The sequence below is a fragment of the Dipteris shenzhenensis genome, chromosome 27, assembly GCF_047967505.1.
Source record: "Dipteris shenzhenensis isolate YYH24624 ecotype China chromosome 27, Dip_SZ_1.0, whole genome shotgun sequence".
In the NCBI taxonomy this organism is placed as follows: Eukaryota; Viridiplantae; Streptophyta; class Polypodiopsida; order Gleicheniales; family Dipteridaceae; genus Dipteris; species Dipteris shenzhenensis.
This window is the reverse complement of record NC_141622.1, coordinates 35359444-35383709: the sequence shown is the minus strand read 5'-3', so window position 1 is coordinate 35383709 and position 24266 is coordinate 35359444. Positions and strand designations below refer to the sequence as shown.

Genomic DNA, 24266 nt, shown 5'->3' with positions numbered 1-24266 from the left:
GCTATATGTGGAGGGGCTAGCAATGAGCACCTTGAGACTGTCATTGCATCCTTGTCTATGTATTGTGAGGCTTCCAAGACTTGGATCAACTGGAACAAATCTACTGGCTTCTTTACAAGGACATAGGAGGTCTAGGAGGGCCAAGATTGAGGGGCTGCCTTTGGCTTTTGGTGGATTCCGAGGGGACAGGCAGGGAGGTATCTTGGTTGCTAGATGGGTATTGATATTTCAGTAGAGTAGTGTGATGATGCTTCTATTGGGGGTGCATTGGATAGTTTAAATGCTGGATGTGTAACTTCTTGTGGGTCGGATCAAATGGTCCGAGGAATATAGAGCGAGAGTTTTATTGCAGACAATGATCATGGCACGGGCATGAGGAGGTTTGGGCATCATTGATCTAGAGATGCAAAGTAGAGCCCTCCTGGGCGAACTAGTTGTGCATGTACTCACCCTAGACATAAATCCTTGGAAGCTTCTCCTTCAACGAGGACTTAGGAATACCCCATGCAGAGGTGGTCAATGACAGGGAGAGGGAGAGGGAGAGACACAGAGAGAGAGAGAGAAAGAGAGAGAGAGAGAGAGAGAGAGAGAGAGACTCGGATGAGCAGCAATTGCCTTAGCACGTCAAATCTAAGTGAGTATGGTCCCGCCTACGATCATGGAGGATCACTTATTTCTTCTAATTGGTCGCCCACATAGGGTTGACCCATAGATCCTTGGCTAATGCAGATATGGGTGCCACTAGATGAGCAATGTTGTCGTTGCACTGATGGAGTTCTAGGGAGGACGATCTTGCACTACTTATGGAGCTACCCTAGTGCTCAGAGTTTGGATCCCTTCGGATCATGGTACAAATGTAGAGGACTCAACGGGACTTCACCTAGGGTATGGTAGCTTGGTTGACAGAGGGGAGTGACGCCTTCCACATTGACCCAGTGGGACTTCACGTAGGGCATGGTAGCTTGGTTGACAGAAGGGGGTGTCACCTTCCATATTAATGAGGCCTCCCCAGCATACAAGATTCTTGGATAGAGCATGAACACATGATTGATCTACATGAGGTGATTGAACCTGCTCGGCATCGTCCTCTTGTTCTCCAGAGGATAGCGACTAGCATTATGGCATGGAACAATTAGATTGCACACTGCAACCTAGTGATGGGCGAGCATCGAGTTCCACTTGGTGCCACTCTAATCACTATCTGGCAAAATATAACCTACACCTTGCACAACACTAGGAGGCATGAGACACCGTATTATAGAGTGTGCCAAAAGACAGGAGCATTTCTTGCAAGCAAGGCTTGGACTGTATGCATTTTTTATATTGTTACGCCACGAGGAATTTGTTGGTTATATAGTCCTCCTCCTTGGCTATTAGCCATGTTCCAGATATTCCCTAGGCAGTGAACTAGGCTCTCTTGAAATAGGCATCCTTTTTTTCATTATGTTTCCTATGCGGGAAAGCTAACTTGTAAGGTTGATTTTTTAAGCATTAATAGAAGGTTCCTTTCTCTATTTATTTTTTTAAGAGTTGTCTGAGCATCACATGCTCACGAGGGGCAAGGTGGTTTGAGAGGTGTGTGATGGTACACCAAGACGAGTAGCCTAATTAAGTGCCTCAGGGGTGAGAGAGGAGAGAGAACTATGAAGGGGAAGGGGGAAATGCACGAAAGTTCTCAAATAATTCCACTTGGTGAAAATTTAAGCTCTTTTAGGTAGACAAAATTTAAGCTTTTTGAGGTTGCTAGTATAGTAATAACTAGCACAAAAAGTAGTCCACCTTATCATGCTTCTACCAAAGCCACCTCCTTTGAATTTACTTACAAGAACAAACACACAATCCCGTAAGCCTATCCTACCATAGACGGTCTAGACCTCCTATATATCCCTACCCACCACCTTTCTATGTTCAAAAGATTATTGAATTTGTCCAGGATCGTGTGAAACACAACACCAGTTGCCAAATATAAGCTATTTCTAATCATAAACAAAACCACCTCAAATTTCCTACCCACCAACTAAGTAGACAAAATGCTGGCAACACCATATAAAACACAATAACTACACCCTTACCATTTGCCAAACATAAGCTAACGATGAGGGGAACGGCCAGATCATCTCCCAAGAGACAATGCCAAAATCGACGTTGTAAACAAAACTGATGCCAAGTTTGTTGCACTTCAATGCCACAGTACAAGACCAAAATTGATGACTAAAAGTTTCCAAGCTGCCCTTGCAGAGGACGCACTGTGCATCCTCGAAAGCTTTGCCTTGAGAGGAATATACAGTTTGAAAGAGTACCTTCTAAAGAACTGAAGCCAAGGCTATGGCTCCCTGCTACACTCGCCCTCCAACCGTGCTCAGGAACCTAATTCTGCCGAGTCTAAGAGAAAGAGATCTCCGTGGATACCACCTCGCCTCTGAAAAGAAGCTCCTCAAGAGAAGGGGAAGAGAAGCGTGGAAAAATCCTCATATTCTTGCACTTGGCAAGGCCTCGATTCTGCAAAGCACCGGCCTGCTCTTGATTCAGTTCATTTTCTCCTTGTTCCGAATCAATCTGATTTTTGCGCAGCTTCCCATGCGCCTACAAGCTTACATCAGACCAACGACGTGACAGAAATCGCTTTCCTTCAATTGCCAGGAGCTCATACACTCTGAATGGGTCGTCTGTGGATGCAATCGATGATTCGTTTCCCGGATGTACCCCTGAGCGATTTTGCATCAAAGTGGGCGATTCATCTATAGTTTCCGGCTCTCCGCCCTGCGACATGGGTCCTATATTAGCGTCTAAACGGATATAGCAAGCCAGCGAGATGACATTGACAGAGAGAGCTGTAACTATGGCTGGCATATAGAAGCAACAAGGAATTTTCCATGCTTGGACTATGTGAGCGCTTGATCCCGTGCAGCAACGAGGTGTCCACCTTGGATGGGCTGGTATGCATATCGCGTATATGGCCATCTGCATAATCAGTTCCACGCTTGCTACAATGAGAAGGCGAGTCCAATACACACGTTTTCCGACCTCGTTTCTGGATTTGGCATGGCTGGCCATGGGGAAAAGTATTCCTAAAGACGCACTTGCCAATGTTCGACCAAACAGTCGCACAAGCCGTTGGGATCTCGTCAGATATACGTTCCCAGGTGCTTGATCTGGCCTTAAGCAAGCTATATGTACAAGATACGTAGCGAACGTCCCCACGAGATAGACAGTGCCATGGAGCATCAATCCTGTCCATACCGTCATCCCAAGGACACTGATGCATCTCATGACGAGAAGGGAAAAAGTGTACAATCCTGAACAACCAACAATTCAATTACGATCACAGGATATCTAAAAGATAGCTGGAGTGTGGTAGGCGGCTTCTCCGCTAATTTGAAGAAGACTTACCTGCTGCGATGACTATTGCAACCTTCTGCTGAGAGGTTGCTGTCGACCTCCAGGTGATTGCAGCTCCAGACGTAGCACCTTGAATCGTACCGGAGAGAAATGAGGCGATGATAGCGAGCACGATTCTCTTAGATCGTCTTGCTTCGTTGTAAGTCATAAAGAAGAACGCAACCTGAAGCTGGAGATGCGGTGAAGTTTCAAGGGCAGCAACCAGAAAGTGGTAGAACGTGCTTCTGTCATCTGATTGCAGGGCTTGCATGCTGGGCGGATGCAAGCAGCCCTAGACTGGTTAGCTTAGAGCTACTCGACTTTGCGACGATTTGCCTGCTGGGATTAACGTCCACAAGTGGGCGAGATAGAATGTCACGAAAGTACCTTGGGCCGCGAAATGGGCTGGAGCAGGCTTGCAGGAGGCTGCGAAGCTGGAGGAGGGGATAAAAGCAGGCAATGGTAAAGGGTTGTCTGAACTCAAGCCTGAAGAGGTAAGGGACGAAAGTCTGAGAAATGAGTATTACGACGACAAATGCCTCGAAGATGTACAATCGGGAGGGATGCTGATGGACATAGTGGTAGTAGTCGATGCCAGCAGTGATGGAGGTGATGAAGTTGAGCAAGTAAGAGGCAGCTGAGAAGGCAATGGTGAAGCCTCTGTAGACCTCATGGATATTGTCAAGGATTCGAGCCATGGCAAGGCTTTGATCTTCCAAGGAGAAGCTGCACAATGAATTCGAGCCACCGGGCAAGGAGGAGTGCCCTTGAGACTTTGGATCAGTGATAGCAACCATTGTGGATGAACAAAGAATTTTGGGGTACAAATCGTGTCTGTTAGTGATGGCAACCATTTTACTTGTCATCAATTATTTGGGTTCGCAAATTCAAACTCGGCCCTCAATTTGGAGATACCTATTCCCATTTGCACCTATTCCGATTAATTAATCAGTTCACTCGGAATCACCTCTTCCATTATCTAATTAACCTAAGGCAATTGGAAAGTAATCTTTTAAGGAGAAGCTTCCCATCTGATATTTCTTTTGTATATGAATATTGATTAAGAGTCCTTGAGACTTCGGATTAGTGATAGCAACCGTTGTGGGGATGAACACGTGGGGGAGTCATTTCTATTAGAGATGGCAACCATTTTATTTGTTATCAAGTATTTCGGGTAAGAGTCATGTCTATTAGTAACAACAACCATTTTGAGGATCAACATTCCCTTAAGAATTTGGGGTAAGAGTCATAATCTATTTTTTCACTAGAGTGCTTTTCCATCTACTCATTTGACCTTGTTCTACTTATTTGATGCTTGTTCTCTATTGTCAATATTCCTAAGGTGATGATAGCAATCTTTGTGTTTGGTAATGGATGGTTCCTTTTGTAAAAGAGATTTGGGTAAAGTAGGTAAGACTCAATACCTTACAATTCTTCTCACTTCTTTACAATAAGAGTGGGTCCTAATTAGCCTCCCACTTCTTCACAACACAAATGGAACCTAATCAGGCCCCTCTTTAGTTTTAGAGAACTAGAGGTCACTCTGTGCCCCACCTCCAAAGAAGTGTATCAAACTATGGAGCTAGAAGAGTTGGTTGCTCTATAGAACTAGTGCCCTTTGGTCACTCTATGCCCTCCTCCAAAAGAAATGTACCAAATTAGAGACCTAGTGGTCAATCTAGAAGAGTCGATTGCTTTGCAGAACATTGTGGTCACTCTGGCCCACCTCCAAGTTCCAACGATGTGTACATAATGAGCCCACAAGAAATGTTGTATATTTTGAAACACCCCCTTTGCAAACATAGTGCACTAGTTTGAAAAACACCAACACCCCCTAATTTATTCAAACTATTACAAGAACATTTTTTCAAACATCAACACCCCCTAATTTGAATATTTATAAGACTTGTCCACAATTCATTCAACCAAGGTAAAGACCAAATCTAAGAATGAAAATTTTCCAATTTGGCCTAATTTTCATAAACTTTTATGGTATTTGGTTCAAAATGTTTTTCTAAACATATTTGGATTGGTATTCCTTTAAAGATATACTAGAGCATGGACCCATGGATGGCACACTTCGCCACGAGGGCATCTAGCATTTACAATTTACCATTTTACACTCCTTTCTCCTCCAAATCTTACACATCTAATTTTATGAGTTTTGAGCATAAAGACACATTCATGTATACTAATTAAAGGGAAGCTAAAAGAAACCCTCAAACCTATATTACATCATTTTGAGCAACCACATTATCCCAAAAACCATGATCACTCTTTGTGCTTGTTTTGCCTCGTTCTTGCTTTGCTTTGCCAATGCAATCCATTTCAAGCAATCCTATGCAGAAGTATCTAATGCATCCCACATTATGGCATTCAAATATCACCACCTACATTTCTCATGTCTCTTCTTTTTCTTTTGGCATGCTTGCTTCTCCTCCAACATCAATTCCTTAGTAGTGCTCCTCCCTTGCTCCTCCCATAAACTCCATTTATCGACCTTTTCCAAGTAGTAACTATAACCACAATAGCTCTATGATTGTCATAGAACTTCCACAACCCTCAATCAACTTCTGTGTAAGCCTCATTGGCACTCACTAGTCTAATTGCACCACCCATCCAAACACCCATTTTGATACCTTTAAAAGTTTACCCACACGTTGTTTCTCTCCCCTCCCCAACCCTTCTTAGAGCCCTGCCTCTGCAGATGCTAAGCTATCTATCACCCTCATCTTCCATAGTTGATAAGATGCTTCTTTTGAGCTCCATTTGAGTAGTGAGTGAGTAGTTCAAAGTCAAAAAGAAAATACAAGAAAAGGAACCTTGAGGCATCTTTGGCTTTTAACCTTTCAGGAGATTATGGACCCCCATAACATCTATCCTTCTCAAAAGAAGAAGCAAGAAACTTTGTGACCTCGTATTTGACATTCAAAGGTTTTGTAAAGTTTCTTGGCACAATTATGGGTTGAATGACGTCCATAAAGCTACGGTCAAAGAATTTCCCTTCGGGTGGAACAAAATTGGTGGCTCCTATCATCATGACATTTCACAAGGCGAGTGTCTTCAAGCATCATCAGGTAGAGGTGTCTTGGACTCCCAAAGCTTTCTCTTTTGGTTGTTTTATTTGTTTGGACGTCTAAGAAGAAGTTATGACTATCATAACCCTTATAGCCTAGCTTCTAGATCCTCTCAAACTCTTAATTGTCCTAAATATCATTTGCTACCTCTTTTGGAACCACTACAATGCTAATATACTCCATTCAGGCATTATTGTGGACCATCAATTTTAACCAAAATTGCTAATCATTTTGGGTTACAAGTATATTCTTTGAGCTTCATTTGTCAAACCCATTATGATAAGTTGGTTATGTTAGCTTCATTTGTTAAATTTTCCATTTGGGAAAACTTTCCTCTTTATTTTGTCATCCATTTAGGTCTTGAAGAACATCCTTTGGCATCTAGGTCAAATATTATAGAGTAACTACCTTTAACATTCTTGATATAAGATAATGGATTGCAGCATCTACCCTCACCATTCTTAATATAAGCTCATAGGAGCTCGTTATATTGGGTCTAAGTGCTAGATTTAAATTCACTATAACCTACTTTGATATCAGAATATTGATTGATTACATCCTCTCAAGATGGGATTAGGAAAGAAGTGGCAACTAGATTAAATGGAAAAGAGGGATGAAGGAAGATAGAAAAAATAGGAATAGAAATGACACGTTTATAATGTGGAGGAATTATGGACACAAGAAGATCAATCACATGAGTACTTTAAGTGAATTAAACTCCTTGATCCTCACATATCTTCCACACAAATATGTGCTTGCCATACATAGTTGCACGAAACGTGCGTTTCGTGGGTAGAAACAGAAACGCCGTTTCGTCAAGAAACGGCGTTTCGTATTTTTTGTTTTTTCAGAAACCCTAAAAACGGGATTTCTTTCGAAGTTTCGCCGCCTCCGTCTTTCGCCGCCTCCCGCATCCTTTGTGCATCCTTTCTCCACTTCTTCAAGCTCTCTCCATCCCATCCTTTGCTCTTGGACCTACCCTCACCTCCATCCTTCTCTGAGCTCTCTCCATCCTCTTCATCCTTTGCTCCATCTTCTCCATCCTGCAAGCTGCAGCCTGCAGCTTGGCAGCCTGCTCTCCTAACTCCATCCCTCCATCCTTCTTCTCTCCATCCTCTCTTTAATCTTACCTTCTACCTCTCCATCCTCCTCCTCTCCATTCTCCTTCACTTCTACCTCTCCATCCTCTCCATCCTCTTTTACCTCTATCTCTCCATCCTCCTTCTACGGTCTACCTCCCATCCTTTCTCACGAGTCACTTGTGACCTCTCCATCCTCCTTCTCACCTCTCCATCCTCCTCAATGCCGAGAGATGCTTATTGGGTCCATGTCTCCCTCCTGGATAGTTATAAAGGAGGCGATGGCTCCAAGAAGTGGAGATGCAACTATTGCGGCATAAGCAAGACGGGGTCTGTCACACGGGTGAAAGACCATCTAGCAGGTGTTCCCTGCAAGGATGTAGGACCTTGTGAGTTCGTGCCTACTGCAGTGAAAGGTGGCCTAACAGAATGGAAGCGTGCATGTATGGCAGCCTTGGCTGCAAAAAGTGGAGGACAAGGGCTGCAAGATGAAGAAGAGGCTGCTGACACTGAGCCATTGGATGATGCCAGCACATTGGGTTCTGCAAAGAGAAGTAGAGGGGCATCAACTACATCGAGCGCGGGTCCTAGTGCCACAAGAACACCCTTGCCACATGGATCAATTAGTGTGGATGCTAGTGCGGGGAAAAGAGGATCACTGCAAAGGTCTAGCATTCAAGCACGCTTGCAAAAGCAAGCAGTGAAGGAGGCCACTAGTGAGCTCACAAAGCTCTTCATACAATGTGCAATACCCTTTCATGTGGCGAAGACTACACGATGGAGGAAGGCCATGAGAGCCGTAAGCCGCATTGGGTATGAATGGGAAGGGCCTACATATGAGGCCTTGCGGACAAGAGAGCTAAGAAGAGAGAGGGAATGTGTGCGCAAGAGGAATGTGTACAATATTTTAGTGTCTTCTTGCAAGGGAACCATGTTCTTGAGAGCCATAGACGCTTCCACTGCAGGTACAGTGATTACAGGGCTGTATATTTGGGAGCATTTACGGGCAGCCATTATGGAGATAGGTGTTGAGTATGTGGTGCAGGTGGTGACAGATAATGGCAGCAATTGTGTGTCAATGGGTGCCATGTTAGAAGATGAGTTCCCTAAGATTGTGTGGACACCCTGTGCCTCACATTGCCTTGATCTTTTGATCGAGGACCTAGGGAAGATACCTTGGATTGATGCCATCTTCTCCACAGCCCGCAGTATCGTGAAGTTTGTCACGAAGAGACCCAAAGTCCTCAGCATCTATCGGGCTTACAGTGACCTTGAGCTATTGAAACCTCCAACCACAAGGTTTGCTTACATGTTCATAGTGGTGGAGAGGCTTGTGCGAGTGCGCCAGGGCTTGTTGCGCACGGTTGTGTCTCGGGAGTGGGGAGATTGGGATGATAGAGGCCAAGCAAAGTCTATCAAATTTTTTCGCATGATCATGGATGAGTCTTGGTGGAATCAGGCGGAGGCATTAATCAAATCGATTAATCCTATCTACACACGGTGCTTCGCATCACAGACATGGAGGGAAGCACATTAGGGCTCTTGTACGAGTTTATGGACAAGATTGGAGAGGCCCTCAACAGAAACACTTCCCTATCGCCTGATAAGTAAGACTTTTTACTTTTGTAATATGTATAATTATTGCAGTTACTAAATGGCAATTTGTTATCATGAAGCCTGGAATTTTCAGATAAATATTATGTATGTACTATTATCTATAGTCTATGAATTTTGCATGCATAATGCATTCTAATTTCTTGTGGCATGATTTAGGGTTGAGTCCATCCCTGCTATATGGAATAAGTGGTGGAATTGGTTCCACCGCCCAATCCATGCGGTGGCACATGTATTGCATCCGCTCTGGCGCAGTCAAGAGCAATATGAGAATGACGAGTTGGAGGAGAGGATGCAACAGTATCTACAAAATTGGACGGGTGGTGACTTGGAGATGCAACGAAGACTGGAGGATGAACTTCTATTGTTCCGCAATCACAGCCTCTCCTTTGGTCGAACCTACAGCTAGGCTCCGAGAGACACAGTTGCAACCTGTCTCCTGGTGGGAGAAATATGGCAACTGTACTCCTACTTTGGTAAGAGTCTAAGAGACAAGTTCCAACGCCACTAGTTGGAGCTTAGTCGTTAAGTAATTTGAAGTTTTATCTACTACAAATATGTTTAAAGTTATCAAGTTCCTGATAGTTATCTCGGCTTAATTGGCTTATGGCAGAAACGCCTTGCTATACGTGTTCTCTCACAGGACTGCAGTTCCGGTCCTTGTGAGAGGAACTGGAGCACTTGGGCCCTCTTTCACACAAAGAAGAGGAACAGATTGAGCACGGCTCAATTGGAGCAGTTGGTGTTTTGTCATTGCAACCTTCGTCTCCTTGAGTTCACCACCGACTGCCTCGAACCTCGCCAAGTGAACGTAGACAAGGTGGACGTGGAGAAGATGGAGGTCATACCAGATATCCCACGGGAGGAGCTGGACATATACACCATGTTGTATGAGGAGCTGTCAGCACCAGCACACCACACACGATCATACACTCAACCATCTGGAGATGGTGCTAGTACTTCAATTGCACCCGATGGTCCTGATCCTGATGTTGATGATTCTTCTTCAGACAGTGACACAGATGCCTCGAACTTATCTGAGGACGCAGAGGATGACGATGAGGAGGAGTCCATGGATGATGCAGATGATCAGTAGTCCTGCTACTTTTTTTTATATCATCCATGAGTGCTTTTATTTTGAGTTTTGCATGACTCATGAGTCATGAGTCATGAATCATGATCATGAAATTTGTGGACCATGAATCATGATCATCTATGGAGTCTGGACATTGAATACTTTCAAGTTTCAAGTTTCAAGTTTCAACTTGTGTGCTAAGTTTAAACTTTAAAGTACTTCAAACTTCTAAATTTCAGATTCTTGTAATGCCAAACTTGTTAGTCATGACTCATGATACATGTTGATTTCAGATTATTGAAGCATCATTCAAGAATTTAGAATCATAGAGGCATGAATCATGAATGATGCATTGATGCTTGAAGGCTGAAGCCTGAAGCTTTAGCCTTCAAGTATAGATAATTGTAATTTGTATTATGTATGATTTGCACTCTATTGATAATTATATTATGTATAAAAAATAAATTTTTATACATAAATTGTATCATATTGCCGTTTCTTCCGTTTCCGTTTCGACGGGGCCCGAAAACTCCATTTCTTCCGTTTCCGTTTCAGCTGGTAACTATGTTGCCATATAGACACCAGAAATCATGCTATTCATCATCTTAAGAGCTTTCTTTGCCTCACAATCCTTGTGCAAGTCATACTCATCTTGCTTGTGAGTTACTTTTCTCGTGCATCTTAATTCAGGTATTACTTGAAGGCCATCTATAGAAAGTTGGAGGCAAGTCAATAGCACAATATCATATACTTTAAGGGGGATATGCTTAGAAATATTCTTGCTAAGAGTCATCAAATGTCCATAGCTCAAATCTTCCAAATCAAGAGATGGCCCTTCAATATGATAGGAGCCAGTAAGAACACTGAGATTTTCCACTAATAGATCCAAGGAAACAAAGGACTAGAAATCTGGTTGCCTTCTCTTGCATAAGAAACAATGCTCTTACTGAGAGCCACAAGAGCTATCCTTTGAGGCTGCTCAAGAGTGACCTAATGATGCATTTTCTTGCGAAATAAATTATGCTCTTAATGAGAACTAGAGGAACTATCCTTTGATACTATCATAGCCCACTTACTTCAAGGAGTATCCTAACTTAGGAGCACCCATTGTGGATTTTCTTAGAGATAATGCTTTTAATGAGCACTAGAGGAACTCTCCTTTGAGACTCTCCTAACTCACCTTGAGAAGTGGACTAAATTTGATTTCATTTCTTGTACAAGAAAAGATGCACTCAATGAGCACTAGAAGAGTTACCCTTCTAAAATGTTCCAGCTCACATGAGGATTGACCTAACTTAGGAGCACCCATTAAGTGAGTTTGGAATGGGCCCTTGAAGTTGGCTATTGCAGACTAATAAATTGATCAAGATATATGTAGCTATGGATCTCTTATCAACAAGCAGTTTTGAAAAATGTCAAGACTATGCTTGTTGCAATTTTAAGTTTGCATGGGATGATACCTTTGACAAACAAAGTACAAGGTTTTTCAATTAGATTTGGGTCTCATAAGTAGCATTTTGTAAGTGCACAAATATTTAGTAGAAGGTTTTTCAATTAGATTTGGGTCTCATGAATAGCTTTTTGTAAGGGCACAAATATTTTGGATTGGTAATTTCCACAAATGAGACAGCTTGCAACATAAGTTTGATGGAGTGTTATCCAATGCAAATGGTAAATCACCTTGAGCTAATGTCACCCAATGTGTAAAACAAGAAGCATACCAATGACGTACAGATGCAATGGACTGGCTGCAGTATATATTATTCAACTGACGCAAGTACATCCAATTGGATATTGAATCACTATTAAGAATGCTTTCGGCTTACAAAAATTTAAAAATAGAAGAATGATTATAATATAGCTATTAAACTATAGAGCTCACAAATGCACATTGTATCAAATGCGAATCAACATCGAGAGGCAACTAAACAAAATCCATAAACATAAATCACAAATAGGAGGCCATGATGATCTAGACTAGCCTTTCTAATTAGATCTAGTCATGCAAGGGTTGTTATCAAAATCATACACACTATCGTTCGTGCGTGCGTGCGTGCGTGCGTGCGTGCATGCGTGCGTGCTGGAAAGCTGTGAGTAGCTAAACGTTACAAATGTTTATTCAGAAGAAGATGCAATAACAGGCCTTACACAGATCCATCTTGGGTAGCAGGCGTGTACTGCATCCACGATTTGGGGCAACACTTGAAGTCATTGCCTCATCGGGTCCCTCTTATTCGGTATGAGATTGTATCTGCTGAGTTCTACGAGGTCTTTGGCACATGAGATGACCTTTAAAAGACACCTATTTCAAAGAGAGAAAGAAGCAGAAAGCTATTGTTCAGTCTCCCTTGCTGATTCCAGTGTCAACCCCAGGTTGTGAAGAGTCAACCTCAAAGTGCCAAATGACTCCATCAATGCGAGCTTTTGAGAGATGAAGAGAGAATAAAAAGGATGGCAAGTCCTACTCATGGATAAACAGATCCCGGTGAGGGTGAGACAGTTTTCCCAACCCATGTTTCTGTACACGTAATGACTCAGAGCAGGCTCAGGTCAGAACCCCTTTCTCGTGGAGGTTGGCTATTGCTATCTTTGGATAGGCAGGACGGGGGGTTTGAAAAGGTCCAGCCAAGTGAAGCATCAGACAGCTACCTTAGCTCTCTGCACAAAACTGTAGTGAGTTATGCTGCTTCCCGCAGCCAACAGCTATCTTACTCTCTCCATAAAACTGTAGTGAGTTATCAAGCTTCCCGCACCATACTTTACCAATCAAACAAGAGAGGTAGTAAACAAAGACTTGATTAATAAAGCTTTGGTCCTTAGAATTTATCATTATTCCTTCGGCCATAAGTTAACAGCACAAGTCTATCATTCTTTCTTTATCCATAGTGACGAATAAATCGTGTATAGAGCTCTCACAAAGGCTCGGCCAAAAAGTAAGACTATGTACATTGTCATTGAGCCACCTCTTCCCTGCATGGCAAGAACACCTTGAGATTTTGATAGCCCATAACAACAAAAGCAAATACTTAGAGTTAAATGACCCAAGCTCCTTCCAAAAACCAGGTTATGCTAAGGCTTAATCTAGCTGTAAACAAGGCCAGGTTCAAGATGCAAATATCCCAAGCTCCACAAGAGAAACCACTTATCTTACCAGTAAGATCCTTACCCCTCCCAACACAATAGGAAAATCCCCTTAATCCACCCTCACCCATAGTGCAGCCCCCACAATCCCCCCCTTCCACTTTGAATTGTCTCTTTCAAATCTACTCACTGTATATAGTTAGAGTAGGACTAGATCTGCCAAGGTGTAGTTAAAGGACACAACAGTTATGAAAAAACTTCCTATTTCAGCCTGACATTACCATTTCTCAATACAAAATTTCTTCAGCAGTCCACCAATTCTTCGGGTGCAAGTAATCTATACACATCAATAACGAGTGGGACTCTTTGCTTTTTCGACAAGTACTATGCGTCCATTCCATTCTGTTTGGTCAAGGCCTCGGATAGCAGCATCTGCATCTTCATCCCTCTCGAGTGATAAGAAGCCAAACCCACGAGAATCACCAGACCTGTTTTGTGAATAACAAAGAGAATTATCCTATGTTCAACCACTTCAGAGCTTAAACCAAAAAACTTGCTACTTCAAAGCCATTCGATTTGTACACTGAGATGCCATAATAGCCATACTGAGAGGATGTTGAATCAAAACTTTCCTCAATAAGTCTACATAGCCTAGCTAAGTAAACAAAAGTCAAACATAATTCAGAATCAACTTCATTCGCTCTGAGCATTTCAAAAGTTTCATTACCTACTCTGAAGCAATTTCCACAACATAGCCCATGAAATAGCCCCTTACATGATAAACTGGACTCTTTAATCTAAAGAGAAGAGCTTGCAGTAACAAAAAACTTGTAATATATTCTGAGCTTCAATTCTACTATGAACAACCAGTACCTCTAAATCTAAATATATTTGCTACATTAAACAATTTGTTGCATTTAGATGTATAAAAAGGAAGCAGAAACATACCGCCTATCTCGAACAATGCGACAATCTGTGACACGACCATACCGAGAGAACTTCTTTTCCAGGTCCCTTTCAGTTGTGACAAAACTGAAACCTGCAATGAAAAGATTGTTCCCTGGCTTCCCAACACCCGTACTCCTGTTGGCAGGGGGTGACCAGGGGCGTCTGCTGCGAGATCGACGTCGTGAACGGTAACTTGGGGGAGAGCTCCTCCGTCTTGGAGAATATCTTCCTCGTGGAGAGTACCTTGATCTATGAGCATCAACCTTTGCATCAGACAGGATTGAAGCACTTATGAAGAAAGCATTTTCAGAAATTTTATGCAGGTTTCCACAACTAGATGTCACTCTAAGAACAATAAAGAATAGATTGGCAAGTTATGCAACACTAGATTTAACAAAGACACATTTCTTCACCATTTAACCTTGCTTCTTGATCCCCATCACTCCTTATTTCTTTATTTCAATCTCCACTGAGCGGCCAAAGAAAGAACGCATTGTTCAGCCCCTACCACTCCTTGATCTCCTTGATCTCTCAAATTTTCTGTGCTGGGGTCCCGCACACCACCAAAAAGGGAGCAGAAATAAGGAAGGAAAAGGGGCACGACAACCCATCCACATGGGGGTAAGCGGGCTGGTGGGGGAAAATGGGAGGTGGGGGAAGGGGAGGGGAGGGGGGCCCTCTTGTCTTGCCTATCTTGCATGGACTTTTCCGCTATGGAAAGCTAAAACCAACCTTTAAATTTACAACTCCTCATTGCACCAGAAGACTAGATGCTGTTAACCTCAATCTACACCCATGAAAAGTTATGTCCGTCACAGACTTGGCATCATACATATAACAATACAAACACCCTCTTGAGCATGAAACCATAAATAGACTGCATAGTGCATTGAATGCCCTACTCAATCCATCTATTCTTGTATTGGTGCGTAACAAAAAAACACCATCGCGACCACTTTGAATTGTAGGAACCATACATAGACTGCATAGTTGAATATCTTACTCAATCCATCTATTCTTGTATTGGTACGTAACAAACAAACACCATCGTGACCACTATGAATTGTAGGAACCATACATAGACTGCATAGTTGAATATCTTACTTGATCCAACTAGTACTTAAATCGATCTAACCCCAGGTGTAGATAAGCAAAAATATCCGCTTCAGTATCCCAGCACATTGATAGGGACGGTATCACGTTAAGTCCTCAAGATCTTGTCCCACCACAACTGGCATTTATTGGTTAGCATGATTATCAGTTAAAGAATGCTAGATGCAACCCCCAAACTTGCCTCTGGCCTGGCTCCTCCCCCTCGCTCCACAGTCTCTCTACAAGCATATAAACATGCAGACGCAAAACGCCCCGTAAAAGGAGAGCCCATGCAGAGCCACATGCAGCCATGCAAGCTCCAGTTAGCTGAACTGGAGCCACAGAGGATAGAAGTTAATCTTCAGTTATAAAAAATTCCAATAAAAGATAGAAACTCACATTCCCCTTGAAATCAACCCCGAAATCGTTCCTAAAGCACTGTCTCTAGCGAGCCAGTGCTAATAAAGTGTGATGAGCCTATTTTAGCAAACACATTTTTAAGCAACATAAATCTATACTAAAATCAAACTTAGTTGATCCACAGGGAAATAAATATCATTTATTGAAGTAGCACTGCAGCTTAGTGGGTTTGGGACTTTGCCCATCTAAGCTAGCTACCCACATTCGAAGCTGATCATATAAAATTTCCACACCGTGTTCAGATTCAGTTACTTGTCCCATCTTGAAGGGGGGAGGGTAATATCACGTAATGGTGGGGGAAATCAATCAAAGCCCCTCAATGCAACATTTAAATCACACAATATGATGAAATATTCAGCTATGAGTTTGCTCAAAACTGCCTGAAGACTCATCAGCTAACACTAAACTTGGCACGCAAGGAGGTGTGCAAGGTGGTGCTACCCGTGCAGAGTTAATTGCATTGATGCAGGGAATTCAAAAAACTTGAGGCAATGAAAATTTAACACAACAGTAGGGAACAACATAGAGCTATTGCTGCTCCAAATATGTGCAACCCACAACAACATCTATTGGCTCTAATATGAAATCCACGCATACCACGGAAAAACAGAACCTATAGCAAAGACAAGAGGTAAGTGCACATGAATATTAATGGATGGTACGTATATAAGAGTAGCGATCAAATGATAATCTTGGGAAGAGCCCTTTTGCCCGTTTGTCAATTGCGTAATCCAAGAAACATTCAATGCTTTAACTCCGCTAAAAATAAAAATGACTAGATCCATTCTTACCCCACAGTAATATGCCTGGAAATCATTTCAAAGGACTTCAAATGAAAAATTACAAAGAGTAAGGCAGCTCCACTTGATCTTTTAATACCCATCTTCGGCATTGTACTCAGAAGGCCAAGGAAGAGGTTTAAGACGTATTAACTTGGGGAGGAGGAGCAGAAATCTGAAAAAAGAACCATTCCAAGCTATCTCAAAAGAAAAACGAGGACAAAATTTGGCTCATCTCACTGATATCCCAGTAAGAGTCGTGAATGCTGAAAACAGGGGAAAGTCGACTTACCGAGGTGACCGACGGGAGCTGCGTGGAGGAGGGCTCCTTGAACGAGACCTTCCAGAAATTACCCGGCCCGACCTTCCTGGAGGGGATCTTGAATAAGAACGTTCGCGTCGTCTTCTTCCAGTGTCTCTCGGTGATATAGAGTACTCCCGTTCGCGGCGTCTTCTCCCAGATTCTGTTGGTGGCGAAGATCTCCTCCGTGGCGATCGAGATCGGCCTCGCCGGGGAGAAGAGCTGACCTTCCTCTCTAAATCCAGTTCTCGGGGAGAGTGTGTCCCTTGTTTAGCGAGAAAATCCGGTTGTCCCCGGTCCGGGGAGACGGGGGATAGGGACCTCCGTAGGGCAGGAGACACAGGGCGTCTGTCTGTCTGTCTGCGCTCAGGGGAGACGGGGGAGAGGGACTTTCTGAGGGGCGGAGAAACCGAACGTCTGAGCGTCTGTCTACGGTCCGGGGAGACGGGGGAGAGGGACTTTCGAACGGCAGGAGAAAATGAAGCTCCGTCTGTCGGTCTCCCATCTGGCGAGACAGGAGAGAGGGACCTTGGAAGGGCAGGGGAAACTGAGAGTCTGTCTGTATGTCTTCTGTCGGGGGAGACGGGGGAGAGGGATTTTCTGATGCCGGGAGAGACGGAACGTCGGGTTTCAGGAGAGAGAGACATTCTTTGGGGGGAAGGGGGGGAGATTCCGGCGACAGGAGATGGAGATCGGCGAGGCGAAGGGCTTCGGTTGGAGTCCTCGAAGGCCTGCTGCTGATGTTCTTCCTGATGCTCGCTTTCCTGAAGCCATTGGCGTCCTTTGGCAGGGGAACCGTATCCTCCTTGCTCTCCCTCGTCCTCCTTCGGAATGGCTTGATTCAAATCCAGCTCCGGCGAATGTCTCCCGTGCTCCTCCTGCTGCCCCCCGCCTCCATTCCTCGCCACCTTCTCTCCTCCTCCTTCCTGCACCATATCTCCGCTGCTCATCGGCGAGTCCGCCATCGGAATTTCCTGCAGCTCCTGGTGGTGCTGCACACATCAAACGCGCAACACGATTTGAGTAAGAAGCGTTGCATTTTGCGCACTCGAAGCTAAGCTGATTGATTAATTGCAGAATGAAACGAAGGAACTGAATGATTGATTGCTTGCATACACAGACCGGATCCAATCAAACCCTAAAACCTAAAGAAGATGCAAGCAGCTCTGTCTCGCTCTCTGTCTCTACCGCTCGCTCTTTGGTTCTCGAAAACCTAACGCAGCTCCAGAGTCGCCATACCAGAACAGATGAATTCTTCATTCTTCGACAGAATCTCTCCCCCGCCCCCTCACGCACACCAAAAATTCCCACTTTCCCCCCAAAATTCCATTCCTTCGCTAAATCCTGCAGTGGATTTCTCGCAACGGATCAACAAACATGGCTTTGAGCGAGAAATTTGCAGACCCGGAGAGATCAAAACGAAGAAGAATGCAGAGGGAAAGAGAGATCCTTACAAGGTCATTCAAATGCGAAGCAAGCACATTCAACTTGGAGATTCACGGAACCATCGCAGTTGGAAAACAGAAGAGGCTGATTGAGATAAACCCTAAAAGTTGAAAAGAGAATGCCATTCAGGACGATACAACATCCTTACTCAATTAAACCCTAACGGTTAATGAGTAGTCACAAACATATGGGATCACCTAACCTTAGTTGTGAATGTCACCTCGCAGGAGGATGTCACACAGTGCCTACAAACAGTGGATGCCTTCATCCAGTGAAGGGGGGGAGGGGAGTGGCATAGGGTTTGGGGGGGGAGGGGGAGTGGCGGGGAGGGTGGAGATGTTGGGAGTGTGCCGAATTGGACAACTAGTCTCCCAATGGGGGACTATCCCCATAATTGCTTGCCACGGCAATCTATGGGCACAGCCTCTTAAGAGAGCGGACACCGGCTAGCAACAACCCTGTGGTAGGGCATCAGCCTGCAATTCCAAGAGGCCTGCTCCACATGTGCAAGCCAAGGAATAGACAATGCTCCAAGAGATATGGAAACAACAAAAGATATATCTCCGTCCAATGGACACAATATAAAAATTACGTCCAGCGTGGCACTTCTAGATCCTTGCACCTTGCTCCCTTAGAAGACAGCCAAGGACGCAGCCTCTTGTGAGCTCTTGTCTGCAAGTATCAACCACCTTCTCTCGTCCTTTAAAAGTGCTTTAGGATAGCTTTGTACTACTCCAATCTACTCCTCATTTGCTACTGTTGTGGATGCATAATGCGCCCCAAAGGGCTCTTTATATAGGGGTTTAGAGCCCCCCAAAACCTGAGTGGTCAACCCTAATGGGCCGAACCAGTAAACCAACCCACTAGCCATATAGTGGGGACCCAACTTAGGTCTATTGGCTGGCCGACTTGGTTGGTCAGCCAATTAACTTGTCTAGAAGGACAAGGGGACTGCCTATAGTAGTCACTGTAGGTCTGTGGGGACCTAGCTGGCTGACCTGGTTGGTCTGCCAACCAACCTATCAAGGCCCTATTAAAGGACAAGGGACTGCCTATTGCAGCCCCTTTCCTTGCTATTCTTGGCCCCATGCTTGACTCATACCTTTACCTCTCTCACCACCATGTTCCAAGGCCTTTTCTTGCCCTTTCCTTGACCAAGCTTCACGCCAAACAGGTGCCTAACTGCCTTTGGTATTTCACCTTCATTTTGGCCCTGTTCTGGCATAAAATCCTTGGCTCCAACTCCATGTCAAGCTCCCAAAGTAGTCGTACTATTCCGTATTACTGTGCCACCAATCCCAGGTTTTTTCTAGTCATGCCACTCTGTCATATCTACTCCAACTCTATTGCAAGCTCTTCCAGACTCCCAAGTCCATGTGTGGATTGTGCTACCCCCCCTCGCTTTCTTTTTTTGAGTTTGCATGCTGTCCACATAGCATCCTATGTGCTACCCATGTGGCAGCCACATCAACCCTAAGTACACCTCGCCCATGCTCTCCTCATATGGGGGCTTAGAGATGAGGAGGTGACTTTTTCAACAACTAATTAATAGACTAACAATCTTAGACCTAACTTCGATATGTGGTTGTGCTAACTAGGCCTAACTTGATCTGGGGACCTTTTGCCCTAGATCCATCACCCTTTGGTGCCCTTGCTTGTTGCCTATATAAGGCTCTACCCATTGCATACAAACCACAAAAGGATGATCTGTTTGATGCTCATGTTGTAGCCAAATGTGCTACCCATGGTAGACTAATGTGATGCACACATCGTAGTCCACAGAGGCCTTAGATCTACCCATGGTAGATCCACACAGCCTATTAGTGGCCTTCTACAAGTGCTTTCTCCAAGCTTGTTTGCTCTCCTCTTTCAAATTTGGCAAACTAGGACCCCTCTATAAACTCAGTTGGTGTATCAACAGGCTGATCTAGTTGAAGAGTTGCAACACCTAATTATGCACTTCCTATGGCCCCACAAGTTGACCGGCTAGTTTGCCAATTGGTCAACCTTGTATGGGCTTATATATAGCCTTGGCTAGTGTCTCACTTGAGCCCTTTTGCTAGGCCTCTCTATCCCCAACCTTGGCCCATCTATTGCCACAAGTTTTGGCCTTTATCCATAGCCAATCAACGCTGATCCTTTTCTCGAATGCACTTTTAGTATCTGCAGATTTGCCAAATCCTATTTATGCCTCATTGCCCACATTGGTGTCCTTCTACGACCCATGTGGTAGACCTTAATGTTGCACCTTGCTAGCCTACACACACCTCATCATCACATGCTTACAAGTGATGGTCATTATAGGCAAATTTACACTTTTGGATCACCACCCTCTTAGTATACTTTAAGCACCACATGCAATCTGAAAAAAGGAATGGCTCAATCCTAGGAAAGAATCCCATATGCCAGGCCGACGAGGGGGCATCACTTCCCCCGCTCAACGACCTCTAGGAATCTAGACCCTAATGCCTAAAGAAACATGCATACTAGAGACGGTAAGAAGGTCCTACATATCTCCATGATACAAAAACCAAAGAATAAAGGATTGTGCATGTGCAAGAACATGTGCACATTTGTGCGTGCACGAATAAGTATGCAGGTGCATGTGTCCATCTTAAAGAATATGTGTCCATATTTGCACATGTACCACATGTCAGGATATCTATAAAACTAGATGCATGTGTCCATGCTAAAGATTTTGGAATCTATTGGGTAAATACATGCTTACTAACAAAGAAGAAAGGATTAACACTTAAAGATAAAAGAGGGACAGAGAGAGAGAGAGAGAGAGACGATTGGGAGACAAAACCCCCATAGCTAAATGATGGGTGCCCATGGATCATACAACTTGGAGATCACCAACATGTGCACATACATCAACACTTTATCCAGATCGATCATAAATGATATATTGCTAATAATTAAGAAGTTTTAATAGATTCCATGGAGAAGCTTGATTGGCTACTAGCTTTACATAGTAGTCTACACCACACCAAGATAATGTGTTCTATAATAGCACCACATTTAGGCATTGGAGACTGGCTAAAAGAGTCATGTACTATTGTACATAAATATATGGCTTTAGATATGGTGTTATTGGCAAGGGAAGGGATTATTTCAACTGCACATGAAGATACCAACTAAGGGGCAGAGAAGGGTACAAGTAGATCAACCTCGAGGTTGTTGCATGCTTGCTAGAGATGGCTTAATAGAAAACAAAGAGTTGTGGCACTATCAAACCACAGAGGCTGAATAACACATGGTACAAGAAAAGTAGATACAAGTCACAAACTTATGTAATGAAGACAAGACTATTGATATTTTTATCGAGGTTTTTCCAAAATCAAGTTTTGAACGACAATCACGAACTTGGATTGTGGGTATGAAATAACAAAAGCTACACATCTATCATACATGAGTTTGAGAGAGGCTTTGGGGGTTACCAAATTGTAGGAGGTATAAGATAAGGTGTTGACATCATGGGTTTCTTCCACTTAAATCTAGTTCTAGCGTCATTTTGCCAACATGTCTTGTTGCCACCATATAGCAAGTTTGACTTTTATTTGTATCTATTGTTTGTTCTCTCGCTCCTAGTGCAGGATTTATCAGCCTTCCATTGATGAGTGCAATCTTTATCAACCATTCCCAAGGCACTATTCTTATCCCCAACTTATCAAGGTAGCTCAAGCAATTCTTATCCCCAACTTATCAAGGTAGCTCAATGACAATCTATGGTCTAGTCCAGTATGGAGAGCTCAATAACCAACTCCTCATCCAATATGCACAACCACCATAACAACAAACACACAACAAAATTTTAAAATACAACCTATCAAGCAATGATAACAACTCAACTAAGATTAGGCTCACCTATAAAGCCATGAAATTGGTAACAATAACTCAATACCACTACAAAACCTAGGGAGGAGAATCCATGCCAACAAAGTGCCACCCAAAAGTACACACAAAACACCAAGCAATTCACCACCTGCTAAAGTCATCCACAAACCGATGCCACCAAAAAAGGCACTAGGGAGAAAAACTACCCTGGATGGATGGGATAGATCCTCTTCATATGGAGTAAATGAAATAGATGAACATGGTAAAGCTTCGCTAAGAATTTATGAGAGCCTTCGGCTGTATACCAGCCAATGGAACACACCAATGCGAGGGGAAATGAATAACATCCTCATTAGACAAACATTAGTCAAAATGTGTCATACAAGTTGGGAAGCTTCGATAATCAGGACACAAAATACATATATATGCATACATGGCATATTTCATCATCCTTTAGATACCATACTACTTGCAAAAGATTGTTGTTTCAACCCTATGCTTCAAGATGTTCCAGCCATATTTTGTTAAGAGCCACTAAAAGTTTGCCAATGGCCCAAGCTCATTCCAGCCCCAATTGCAGATCTTTTTCGAGCATTGTTTTGGCTCAAATTGCTAGAAGATCTGCCACCATTCTTCTCCTGGTGCCTTGCCATGTTGGTGGTCGTGTTCCAACCTCGCAAAGTCTACTCCAGCTCCTTCTAGCCTCTTGTAGTCCACCTTATAGATTTGTACATTGATGCCTCTGATATTGTATAGCTCTTGCTTGATCTTGGGCTATAGATGCCCTATTCTAGGCCAATTAAGGCCCTCAATACTTGTAAAAATCTACTACTTGATGCTCCTGCATGGCACATGTATACTCCGTATAGATGTGGTCCACTAAAACCGCACCAGGTAGCCAGGTACTTGCTGCTCACATGGCACTGCCCATGTGGTAGCCTCTTTTACTATTTGTTCTATGAATGATTGCTGCCCACATGGTAGCTAATGTGCAGCCCATGTGGCAACCTAAATCCCTTGTCAAGTTAGCCCATGTGGCAGGCTTAAATACTTCCCACATGTCATCCAACAATCCTTGGTCGAGCTCCCCCACGCTCTCCTCATATGGGGCTTAAAAATGGGGAGGCAACCACTTGATCCCTAATAGGTACATGTAAGGAGCAAGTGAAGACTACTACCCACTAAGGATGATGCAACCAATTCGTAATTTTGTATCTCATGAGGCATCTACTTCCAAGGGTGTCCGGACATCTTCTTGAGTTGGAGATGATTACTGCTGCAAGTCATACATTTCCACTAGTAGGGCAAACACGAGGTCAAAATCTCAAGGAGATTATTGGGGAGACATTGAAGCGGCCAATAATCATATGAAATAAGAACAAACTTTTTTGTAAGAAACAAGAACATGCACTCATAAAGGTGACAACCAAGACTTACTTAGAGATATTGTGGAGGATTTCTTACATCCTTTTTAAAAGGAGACTTGATCTTTTTAATGATAGAGCTACTCTAGTATTACAACCACTTCAAAAGGCAGATCTAGCATATATATATTCAATAGATACATAATGTAGCCAATACAACCAAGCTCTTGTCTAGCCTAAGCAAGCACGTAATGCTCAACAAATTATTTCATTCATTGAGGGATTAGGTTAATGATTAATTTTTCATGGGGGCCATAACTTAAGCTTAATCATATTAATTTGTAAAGGGGGGAGGGATGTAAATAATTGAATTTTGATTACCTTAAAGGCTTTGGGCTATTCAAAATAAACCACTTCAAGCATTCCTTTGGCCCACCAAAATATCAAGCATTTCTTTTTCTGACCAAAAATTCAAGTTGAACTAGAAAACGGGAGTGAAATGTTCACATGTATTTTGGATTTTTAAAAACCATTCCTTTGGCCCATCAAAGTAAACCACATCAAGCATTCCTTTGGGCTATTCAAAGATTCACCAATTGGAAGTGGCAAATACTCACCCTTAATTTTTTCCACACAAAGAAATCTTAGAGGCACTTCCCATGCACCCTTAATTTTTTCCACACAAAGTAATCTTAGAGGCACTTCCCATGCATACTTGCATGATAAATTTTTGCATATCATGCAAACTACAATAGTATGTTAGAGACTATTG

At 43.3% G+C, this 24266-nt stretch overlaps 2 protein-coding genes across 3 annotated transcripts; both read right to left on the bottom strand.

Annotated features, from left to right (window-relative positions):
• Window positions 1-2233: 2233 nt before the first annotated feature.
• LOC147884216 (uncharacterized) lies at window positions 2234-4116 on the bottom strand. Of its 2 annotated transcripts, XM_087399109.1 has the most exons (4): window positions 3766-4116; window positions 3391-3650; window positions 2924-3296; window positions 2601-2760 (listed from the first exon to the last, which is right to left on the bottom strand). In XM_087399109.1, the coding sequence occupies exons 1-4, from the start codon at window positions 4074-4076 to the stop codon at window positions 2739-2741; spliced, it is 966 nt and encodes a 321-aa protein (XP_087255235.1). In that variant the 5' UTR covers window positions 4077-4116; the 3' UTR covers window positions 2601-2738. The 2 variants fall into 2 exon arrangements, with proteins under 2 accessions (XP_087255234.1, XP_087255235.1); XM_087399108.1 differs by having other exon boundaries at window positions 2234-3296.
• Window positions 4117-12797: 8681 nt separating this feature from the next.
• LOC147884215 (uncharacterized) lies at window positions 12798-18430 on the bottom strand. The gene is made up of 4 exons (XM_087398763.1): window positions 18299-18430; window positions 16836-17836; window positions 14253-14501; window positions 12798-13792 (listed from the first exon to the last, which is right to left on the bottom strand). Exons 2-4 carry the CDS (start codon window positions 17807-17809, stop codon window positions 13651-13653), a joined length of 1365 nt encoding a protein of 454 aa, XP_087254889.1. The 5' UTR covers window positions 17810-17836; window positions 18299-18430; the 3' UTR covers window positions 12798-13650.
• Window positions 18431-24266: the final 5836 nt, after the last annotated feature.

Coding starts and splice junctions, on each gene's coding strand:
- LOC147884216 (XM_087399108.1), bottom strand. CDS start 4,076: ATGGCTCGAATCCTTGACAATATCCATGAGGTCTACAGAGGCTTCACC. Junction 3,651..3,765: donor AGCCCATTTCGCGGCCCAAG/GTACTTTCGTGA, acceptor GCATCCGCCCAG/CATGCAAGCCCTGCAATCAG. Junction 3,297..3,390: donor TGCAATAGTCATCGCAGCAG/GTAAGTCTTCTT, acceptor TTGGTTGTTCAG/GATTGTACACTTTTTCCCTT.
- LOC147884215 (XM_087398763.1), bottom strand. CDS start 17,809: ATGGCGGACTCGCCGATGAGCAGCGGAGATATGGTGCAGGAAGGAGGA. Junction 14,502..16,835: donor AGCTCCCGTCGGTCACCTCG/GTAAGTCGACTT, acceptor TGATGCTCATAG/ATCAAGGTACTCTCCACGAG. Junction 13,793..14,252: donor CGCATTGTTCGAGATAGGCG/GTATGTTTCTGC, acceptor TTCACAAAACAG/GTCTGGTGATTCTCGTGGGT.